General features: G+C 32.0%; 1 protein-coding gene across 15 annotated transcripts in view; it reads right to left on the reverse strand.

Annotated features, from left to right (window-relative positions):
* LOC108569940 overlaps positions 1-10544 on the reverse strand; it is a 48373-nt gene extending 37829 nt beyond the window's left edge. For 2 of the 15 annotated variants that reach the window (XM_017931710.1, XM_017931717.1), the window contains exon 1: positions 10120-10540. Coding sequence is in view for 5 of the 15 variants with exons in the window: in XM_017931711.1 (XP_017787200.1) it covers positions 5590-6450 (861 nt within the window). In the remaining 10 variants the exon portion in view is untranslated. Of the gene's footprint in view, positions 1-3; positions 162-752; positions 1671-2041; positions 3103-3814; positions 4856-5423; positions 6486-10119 lie in introns of those variants that run through there. The other 13 variants (XM_017931706.1, XM_017931720.1, XM_017931719.1 and 10 more) reach the window with 12 other exon arrangements.
* Between the last annotated feature and the right edge of the window lie 553 nt (positions 10545-11097).

Below are 11097 nucleotides of genomic sequence, written 5' to 3' on the forward strand. Positions count from 1 at the left end.
GATCTGTTTTGAAGAGATTTGCTGGATAGTATAGTTGAGATGATCAAGACGTTTACGGTGATTCCTATCAAGTTCAATGCAGTTGATATCATTGCTGTGTAGTGACGATACGACAGATCCATATGCAGATCCGTTTCATTCTGTGCTACTTCCATGTTTACCTGCAAAATTTTCTTATCAAAGTAAATATTTTTATGATTTTTATTAATTTACTCAAATACTTTCAATAATTGCTTTCAATTTAACTTCAAAATCAAGTTTTATTCTCTATCAGTTTCAATTGTCAATATGTCAATTCATTATCTGTCATTTAACTGTCTGTCAATTAACTGGCTGTCAATGAAATGTCTGTCAATATTTTATTACAGAATATAGGGCAATTGGTAAAACCTATCAAAAGATATGAAGCATTCATCCTTATCGGAGTACATGCACAAAACGATAAGACAGGAAGTCATAATTGCGTAGAAGATTAACACAATTTCTGGATTATTCCTAACTCAAAACAAGTTTGAAGATTTTTCTAAATATGAATAGCATTTTAAATTATATCAGAAGAAACAACGACAAAGACCAAACTTACAAAATTGAGGGATTCATTTCTTACACGTTACAGTTTCAATAATCGATTTATAATTTTGACATTTCTCAAGGATTTTCATTGGTTGATTCTTTTCTAAACAGAAAATTTTTACAATTTTTATTCATATTTTTATTTTAATTAATTTTTCTAATTTTAATACTCAGTAAAGTACAAGACTACTATAAAAATAATACATATTGTCATTTCAGTGACAGGTTGTCATTACAAATTGTTGTTATGTTGGTAGTTATGGATTGTTGCAACATTCATTGTTGTTTTCAGTTGGATTGTCTGGGAGACGACGGCAGTTGATCAAAGCAAGGAAACTGCATTTGAACGTTTGATCAACTTTACTTAAATATAGTATGAAGATCAAAGGTATAAGGAACGTGCTCATCGCTGATATCTGTATGAAAATGAATATACCAAAGATGTATGCAGATAACATCACAATAAATGAAGCTATAGTCCAAAGTGTGTAGATACTAGCTAAGTTCAACCGCTTCACAGTTTCCGGACTCAGAGGATCCCCCTTGGCTTTGCAAAATCTGTTCGCGTTTTTGATGATCACGTTGATCAGCAAACACAAGTACGTGACTCCACCTAAAGCGTATATCAATTCGGTCTCAATATCAAGCATGCATAAACTGGTGACGACGAGAAGACTAGATGTTATAGTTGCGTAGAAGATGAGAAGAATCACGAGATCGCTAATCTTGTAACTTTTCAACACCCAATTGGAGATGAGCGCTAAGAGGAAGACCATCTCGGCGAATCTGAACATCGTATCCAAATTCATCGTGACGCAGATCATCTCGACGTTGATTTCCATGTTAATGAGCATGACGTGTAGTAGATTGTCGGATGTGAGTCTGAAGAGAATGTTGAAGATGGACCAGTTCAAGAGCAACAGGTACGTTCTGGTTTGCAGAGATTTGCTGGATAGAATCGTTGTTATGATCAAGATGTTCGCGACGATTCCGATCAAGGAAAGTGCCGTTCCGATCAGCTCCGTGTATCTGTACAACTCTCCAAATTCCGTGTCCGTTTCCAGACTACTCTCGTTGTACACTGGCTCCATGATCACCTGCAAACACTCTCCGGTCAAACAGATGGAATAGTTTTGATGATGAAGTAGAAAGCAAACGACGATCCGAAGATGAAGCGGAAGCTTATTAAGAAATATTTACAGATTTCGTTTACATACACACAACTTGAAGAATACATAATTCAAACTAATAAATAAATCATCCAGATAGTTAGAGTAAATAAGTTGATTGAAAAGAGCAACAATAATGTAGGTTTTAAATCAATATAAATAACATCTTTTCTATTCCCAGATTCTTTATTAAATTGTTTAAACAACTGAAAATATATTTCTCTGAAAAAAGTGCATAAAATTCAATTACATTTTTGCAATTTCTCTTAAACATTCAGAGACTTTTAAGTATCTTAATATTGATCCATAAACCGTTTAAAATTTTCATTATCTAATACTTCTAATTAGATTAGCTATGATCCTAAATACCTCTAAAGCTTCTATAATTTCTACAAAATTAAGATATTTTGATTATATTTTTTGACAGAACTTTTTGGAAGTTTCTCCAAGAGAAGAGACGTAAAAGGTTGTTATAATCATTGATTATTTTACAAAATTACAGTATATTGACACATTCATCGTTGTGAATGTCGTAAGCGATGTTTTCGTTTGGTTTCTGCTCAGATCGACGACATTTGATCAAATCTATGAAACTGCTTTTGAAAACGCGATCAACTTTAATTAGATAGATGATGAACGCGTAAGGAATTACAATCGTTGTCTTCTCAATCAAATTAACCACCAGGAATTTATTGTATGTGTGTAAAGGTATAATGATGATTGTAGTAACAAGCAAATATAATGTATAAATGCTGGCCAAGTTCAATCTCTTCAAAGTCTCTTCGCTCAACGGATCTACTCGGGCTTTCCAAAGTCTATTCGCGTTTTTAACTATTACTATGAAAAGTAGACACAGGTACGTGATTCCAGGTATAGCTCGTATCATATGTGTGAATATATCGAACATGCAAAGACTTATGATTACAATCAAAGATGTTATAATTAGCGCGTAGATGATGAATATGATTAACAGATTATTCATCTTATCGCTCTTCATTGCCCAATTGGAGATCAGAGCTAACATAAAGACGATTTCGCCAAATTGAAATAGCATGTCCATGTTCAACGTGATGCACATTGCATTTATTTTTAAGTTGATTTCCATCGGGATTAGGTACAGAAAACCCTCCAAAAAGATCCTGTAGAGAATGTTGAAGATAGACCAGTTCATTAGAAGCAGATACGATCTGGATTGCAAAGTTTTTCGGGATAAAATCGTTGAGATGATCAGGATGTCGCCTGCAATTCCTATCAAGGATAATGTCGTCGTCAAGATCTCCGAGTATAGGAACGTTACGCTGTAATCCGTATCATAATCCGGATACGTGTAATTGTCATTGTAATCAAATTCCATGTCAACCTGCAAAAATATCCTATCAGTCAGAATATTATTATGTTTTTATTATTATTGAATGATGTAGTAATCAATATAGTTAAGTAATCAATATACTTAATTAATTTCACAGTTTTATTTCTATGTTGATTACTTCTAACTAAGATCAAAATTTTCAGAAAGACGTCAATTGGTATCAGCTATATAATTTAGACTGTTCTAACTTTGGTGTTAGTTAACCTGATCAGTTTTTCATGGAGGATGTCAAATTTGATGTCATGATGTCAACAATTTTTCCATGATATTCATTTCAAAATCTTAATGTCAAATTATGTTTGTCTAATTTAGTCAAGATTTCATTGGAAAGGTAAATTGGTATATCTATTTATATTTCGGCTATATCCAACCTATTTTGACAATTAGTAGTATATCTATGACATAGTTGTCAAATAAACGTCAAATTTTATTATTTTTTTAATTGTCCTAGCCTGAGTAATTATTGAAATTATCAATATATATCTAACTATGATTGTTGTCATAATTTGACAGAGGTGTCAAACATATGTCAAATTTTATTTGTTTAATTTTCTGACTTGACCATTTCTTGAAATTGTCAATTATTTGCTATTTTCTAATATGATTAGTTAGTCAATTTTGATCATCATAAACNNGTGTTGAGTGGGTATTTAAGAATCTGAGTTAAGATTTATTAACAAAATATTATATTTTTATTAAAAACACACATTTAAAAAGCAACAATAATAGCGCGCATTATATTTGAGGTTCTAGTGTCAATATGTAATCGAAATATTTTTAAAATTTCTATAATATCTAGCATATTAAAATATTTTGTGCATATTTTTTTTGTTTTTAATTTCTGAACAGATTGGAAGTTATTATTGATTAATTTACTAAATTACGGTATATTCACACATTCATCGTTGTGAGTGTCGTAAGCGATGTTCTCGGTTGGTTTCTGCTCAGGCCGACGACATTTGATCAAATCTAAGAAACTGCTCTTGAAAATATGATCAACTTTAATTAGATAGATGATGAACGCGTAAGGAATTATAATTGTCGACTTGTCTAACAAATGAAGCACGTGAAATTGATTGTATTTGAGCAAAGGTATAAGGAGGATTAATAAAACAAGCATATAGAAGGAATAAATGCTGGCCAAGTTCAATCTCTTCACAGTCTCTTCGCTCAACGGATCAACTCGGGCTTTCCAAAGTCTATTCGCGTTTTTAACTATTACTATGACGAGTAGACACAGGTACGTGTTTGCAAGTAAATATCGCATCAAATTTGTGAATATATTGAGCATGCAAAAACTTGTGATCATAACCAAAATTGTTATGATCAGCGCATGAAAGATGAATAAAATTAACAGAGTGTGCATCTTGTCGCTCTTCACTGCCCAATTGGAGATCAGAGCTAATAGAAAGACGATTTCTCCGAATTGAAATAGCATGTCGATGTTGAACGTGATGCACATCGCACTTATTTTTATGTCGATTTTTATCGGGATTAGGTACTGAAGACCCTCCGCAAAGATCCTGTAGAGAACGTTGAAGATGGCCCAGTTCATTAGAAGTAGATACGATCTGGTTTGCAGAGTTTTTCGGGATAAAATCGTCGAGATGATCAGGATGTCGGCTGCAATTCCTATCAAGGATAATGTCGTCGTCATGATCTCCGAGTATATGAACATTTCTCTGTATTCCGTATTATAATCCGAATACGTGTAATTGTCATTGTAATCAAGTTCCATGTCAACCTGTAACAATTCCTATCAGTCAGAATATTATTATTATTGGTAAAGTGAAAAACTAAATGTGTAACCTGAATTGTCAGCATTCTCATTTTTTCTAATTAATTTCATAGTTTTATTTCTATGTTTGTTATATATAACCTGATCAAGATTTTCAGAAAGACGTCAATTGGTAATTTAAACTGTTCTAATATTGATATTAGCTAACCTGATCAATCATAGTTTATGTCAAATCTGAAGGCATAGTAAATTTTTCCATGATAATTTTTCAAAATTTTTATGTCAAATTATTTTTGTCTAATTTGATCAACATTTAATTGGGAAGGTAAATTGGTATATCTGTTTATATTTCGGCTCAATCCAACCTAACTATAACTTTAATCCATTTTGACAATTATATCATCAGTTTTCCAATTTGACATAGTTGTCAAATTTTATTTGTTTATTTTTCTGACCTGACCATTTCTTGAAATTGTCAATTATTATCAATTATTTTCCATTTTCTAACCTGATCAGTTAGTCAAATAGATGTCAAGATTTACGATTGAAGTTTAATGTTATAAAATACAAGTGTCGAGTGGGTATTTAAGAATCTGAGTTAAGATTGATTAACAAAATATTATATTTTTATTAAAAAACAATTTTAAAAAGCGACAATAACAGCGAGCATTAGATTTGAGGTACTAGTGTCGATATGTGCATGTAATCTAGAATCTCTTTGAAGTGTAAGAATCTTCGTTTCATTGTGTATTCCTAATGCTGTTGTCGTCTTCTGCAAAGCTGATGGTCGCATCGACGTCGTACTCCTGCTCCCTCCTGAACGTATTCAAAAAGATTATCCTGAACCTTTTATCCGCCCTGATCAGGTAGATGAGCACGAAGAGCGAATTCATGAAGACCACTCCGACTAAGAACCCTATCCAACTCTGAACCACCGGGACCACCACGTTCATAAGTACGCAAATGGTCAAGAAAAAAGTCCAATTGTAAATGTAGATCCTCGCTATGTTCATGCGAAACGCTGTCTCCTCGCTCAAAGGATCCGTCCTCCTCTTCCAGCACTTGTTGATCTCTTTGATGATCAAAGTGATCAGAGCCACTACGTGCATCGAAAGCGGAACGAAGAAAATGAGGAAGAAGTTTATATGAAATGTGCACACTATTATGCTGATCACGGACATCAAAATCACTATTCCGTACACGCATCCGCAGAGGATCTTATTCCATTTCACTGAGGACTTCATCAGAGTGTTGCAGTTGAGGACGGCTATTATTAGAGTTGCGTTGAATATCAGTATTGGTTGGAGGTGAGAGTCGACGCACCTCATTTGTGGTAACGATGGATACCAGAAAGTCAGACCACTCATCATCACAGTAATGTTGACTAGAAGATCATGGATGGACCAGTTCAAGATTAGCATGTAGGTGCGACTGTGCAGTTTTCGCATCATCACGATTAAATAGATGATTATGACGTGGCAGACGATCCCCACTAATGTCGTGATTAGCATTAAGCCCAAGTGGAGGTGCTCGTATAGGGGACGTTCGAAAGCATCATCGTCCGTCCCGTTAAATGTCGCATTTTGCATTTCAACGTCCATCCTTCTCTGTTATATTCAGTCTCACACCAAACTCCCTGCAAAAACAAATGGAATCCAGTTGTAATCTCCATACTACATTCTATCCTTCATCTAAATACTCATTGTTGTGTATGCATCCATTATTCTCTACTAAAACTATCTAGTGTGAATCCATCTTGCAGTGATTAAGCACTAAATCAGACACAATATTTCCATATTATCTACAAAAATGAGTGATTTTCTTCGAATATTATTATCTATCAACCTTTTTATATACTAGTAGTCTTATATTGCGCAACTTTTGGTATATCTGCTCATACGTAATATATGGAAATATTCATATTTTTTTTGCTCGTATCATATTTGTTGGTATCTGTTATATTTCAAATTTACTCACGAGATGGCGTTATTTTATATTTTATTAAATTGGTATTTTTCTATATCTACAGTGGGAATAGAGTAGAAATTGCTGTAATATATATTTTATTTAATTGAATAAATCAACAAAAGTAATAAGAAAATATAACAATCTATAAGAGATCAAGAGAACTTGATACGATTTGTTCGTCGTCGGAGACATTGATGTAGCAGTGCTGAAGGTGTTATTGAAGCAAGTGTTGAAGGTAGAATCGGTGTGGAATGAAGACATGTATCCTGTGATCAGAAAGTAAGGAAATCCGAAGAAAATGTACAACTCAAAACCGATCCCATTCTCATAGTATTGATCAAATGCGGCTCGTTTATAATAAACCTTTCCGTGCTTATAGAGTAGAGCTATTAGAGAGATGATGTCGATCAGGTAATAGTAGTACCATACGCTGTTGAAATGGGTGAAGTAGAGAAACATCACGTACGATACGATTGTTGAGAGGAAGGATAATAACGAGTTGTAAACTATTGTATAATCGCAATAGTCCAGTTTGACAATGAAGAACAATTTCCATATTATCTACAAAAATGAGTTATTTTCTTCGAATATTATTATCCCAACTATCAACCATTTTATCTATTAGAAGTCTTATATTGCACAACTTTTGGTATATCTACTCTTACGTAATATATAAAAGTATTCATATTTTTTTGCTCGTATCATATTTGCTGGTATCTGTAATATTTCAAATTTACTCACGAGATGGCGTTATTTTATATTTTATTAAATTGGTATTGTTCTATATCTACAGTGGGAATAGAGTAAAAATTGCTGTAATATATATTTTATTTAATTGAATAAATAAATTAAAGTAATAAGAAAATATAACCATCTATAAGAGATCAAGAGAAATTAATCAGATTTGTTCGTCGTCGGAGACATTGATGGAGCAGTGAATGAAGGTGTTATTGTTTATAATAAACCTTTCCGTGCTTATAGAGTAGAGCTATTAGAGAGATGATGTCGATCAGGTAATAGTAGTACCATACGCTGTTGAAATGGGTGAAGTAGAGAAACCTCACGTACGATACGATTATTAAAAGGAAGGATAATAACGAATTGCAAACTATTGTATAATCGCAATAGTCCAGTTTGACAATGAAGAACGTCGCAAGTTGCACGTCTATTCCCCTTCAGAAACGATCTCGAAGCAACAAGTCATCCCTTCTTTCACAAGTGCACAGAAAACGCTAATGCATTCCCAACAACGCTTGTCCTTGCACTGATCTCAGAATCTACGCATTTTCGCATGCCTCACATCTTTCGCGACGAAGAACCAATTTCTATCCTTCAAATAATCTCTCCACACTTGCAACATCATATTAACTATGCTCTTGGGACGTCAAATGACAGCTGTCAAATCATGTTCTGTCAAATTAATTGTCTATTAACTATTATATTTACCCACGAGATGGCGTTCGACTCGAGTTGGATTTATATCCATTATATAAATGTAGCTTTTTTTTTATGTAAAAATATGGCAAGAATGAAACAATAAATGTTTCATTAAAATACAAAAAAATAGTAACGTTTCATAAACCTTTTTTCACAAGAAATATCAAATTAATTTGTGCAATTCATAAGAAAACTAAAGATTGATAAGAGTGTTTCCCAAAACCAACAAAAAGAGTTAATTTTTAATGTATTTAAATAACTATAATTAAATGTTCATTTCATTAGCAGAAAATGAAGGAAAACGTATGGAATTTTCCAAATGATTGTTAATAAATTAAAATCAAGTAATTAAAAGTGTTTTACATTAAATAATTAATACTAATCAATTAATAGTATAAAATTGCGTTAATTAATTTGTTAATATTCAAGAAAAATACATCGTTGAAAATCAGAACAAATTACTTACCTTACTGTGTAAAAAATAAGCAAAATTAATTAATAAAATAATTAAAGAAAATTCATATTTTTCAATCATAATTACATTAGTTTCTAGATATAATTAAAAAAAAAACTTGTATTTGTTACTTATAAAGAATAAAACCTGTTATTCTATGGATAATTGTTGTTTTGTTGACTGGAAACGATTGATATGTGTAAAATGCATATTATGTTACATCATTATTATTTATATGGAATTATCAATTCATTTTCGTGTTTTTTTCGAAAGCGCTGAAACGGATAGTTTGTAATTCGAGACTATAAACATAATTTGAACGCCTCTCGAATTGTGAAAATATTAAATAAACTTAAATCATGTGGAGAAATGATCGAAAGCAGATGCATTTATTTACAAACTGTGCTTCCAATATCTTCGCACATTTGACCTTATTTTGACACGAGATGTAAAAGAAAAAAATATTAATACTTGACCGAATTATCTCGTTTATCGCGTCGTTCCAAACTGAAATAATATGTTTTCAAGACATTAAAACGTAAAAGTTCATCATTTAAGTTAGTAAAAAAAAATATGACAAATTTAATTTTTGTAATAGGAAAAAAAATCTGAAATTTTCATTGCAGACAATTGATTTTCAAAGAAATTAACGTAACTTAGAAATTTTGAAGATTTCGGTGGAAATAGTTGCAAATTCATTTAATATAATTTTCCAAATAAAAAAGTCCTTTGAAGGACGAAAAAATAAGTTTTTTTTTTCCATTTTCCATTTTTTTATTATATTTCGTAGTATTTACAATTAATACATAAAAAAGGTAATAAAATCGTGATTAAGTTCGTGATGAACTTAAAAGTAATGAGAAATAACTTTTTGAAATGATGTGTTTTTAAAATTGTACCTGAAAAAAATTGATTTTCAAAGAAATTAACGTAATTTTGAAATTTTGAAGATTTCGGTGGAAATAGTTGCAAATTCATTTAAAGTTTATAATTTTCCAAATAAAAAAGTTCTTTGAAGGACAAAAAAAATAAGTTTTTTTTCATTTTCATTTTTTTTATTATATTTCGTCGTATTTACAATCAATGCATAAAAAGGTAATAAAATTGTGATTAAGTTCGTGATGAACTTAAAAGTAAAGTGTAATAACTTTTTGAAATGATGTGTTTTTAAAATTGTACCTGAAAAAAAAACTCTGATTCATCGATATTCAAAGGTCGAACGCAGTTCAAGGTGTTCCTATAAAGCGCGTAAAGTTGTATAGCGTCAATAATAAAAATGCAGTTGCAACGTATTTTTGTATGTACAAGAATTCAATGTACAAAAAAAAATGTATGTGTTTTCTTTGGCACAGAAAAGCAAGCTTATTTATAAGTTGAAGTTTGTTCTGGAAGCATCGGAAAATCCACTTACCAGTTTATCCGTACGATAAGAATCCGTGTCTGCTGTCCTTTTGATCCGTGTTTTTTTTCTACCAGAATTATGTTAAGGTTACTGGTGTATTCTTGTATGCACTCGAAACGCACTGCAGCACGACCACAGCACAACTGTTCGAGAGATGAATTTCAGCAGAAAAATGTTTATCAACAATAATAATAGCAAACAAAACAGACGAACTTTGTTACGGAACGCACCGAAATAGAAGGAAGAACGCGTTTTGATTGGCCCGCAGAACGAGTGGATTTTAATTTGTTAATTTCATCCGGACCTGCGACGTTTACAAACTGCACGCGTACTCTAAATTTAGAGTGAGCGCCAACGACGAAGAAGAAGAGGACGTGTTTTAACGTAAAAGTCAAACGACATCGCACGGAATCGCACGAAATGATGCAATCTAATCTCGCGCCTTCGAGACCGTCGCGGATTTCCCGGACTGTAAACAGTAAACTTTTTATTTGTCTTCAATCCTTTCCAGTGAATCATAGGGAATTCACAATCTTTACACATGCATTTTTTTCAGAAAGAATTTTCAATATTGTTTTTCAGTCTTTCTAAGAAACTTCCTTTCAATTTCACTATTATTGTCTTCACGTTTTACTTTTTGCAGTATTTTGCATAGTGTACCAATTGATAGTAGATCGTAATTTGTTGGTAGAATTATTTTCACAATCGATAGTCTTGCATATTTTTTTTCAGAAAGAATTTTCACTATTGTTTTTTCAGTCTTTCTAAGAAACTTCCTTTCAATTTTTTTTCAGAAAGAATTTTCACTATTGTTTTTTTCAGTCTTTCTAAGAAACTTTCTTTCAATTTCACTCTAATTGTTATCACGTTTTACTTCTTGCAATATTTTGCATAGTTTTTCTGTAAATTCACGTAATCATTCTTTAGTATTTTACATAGTTTTTCTTCTAATTTGATGGTAGAATTCTTTTCACAATCGATAATCTT

The sequence above is a fragment of the Nicrophorus vespilloides genome, unplaced genomic scaffold (assembly GCF_001412225.1).
Source record: "Nicrophorus vespilloides isolate i.1.1-1 unplaced genomic scaffold, Nicve_v1.0, whole genome shotgun sequence".
Classification (NCBI taxonomy): domain Eukaryota; kingdom Metazoa; phylum Arthropoda; class Insecta; order Coleoptera; family Silphidae; genus Nicrophorus; species Nicrophorus vespilloides.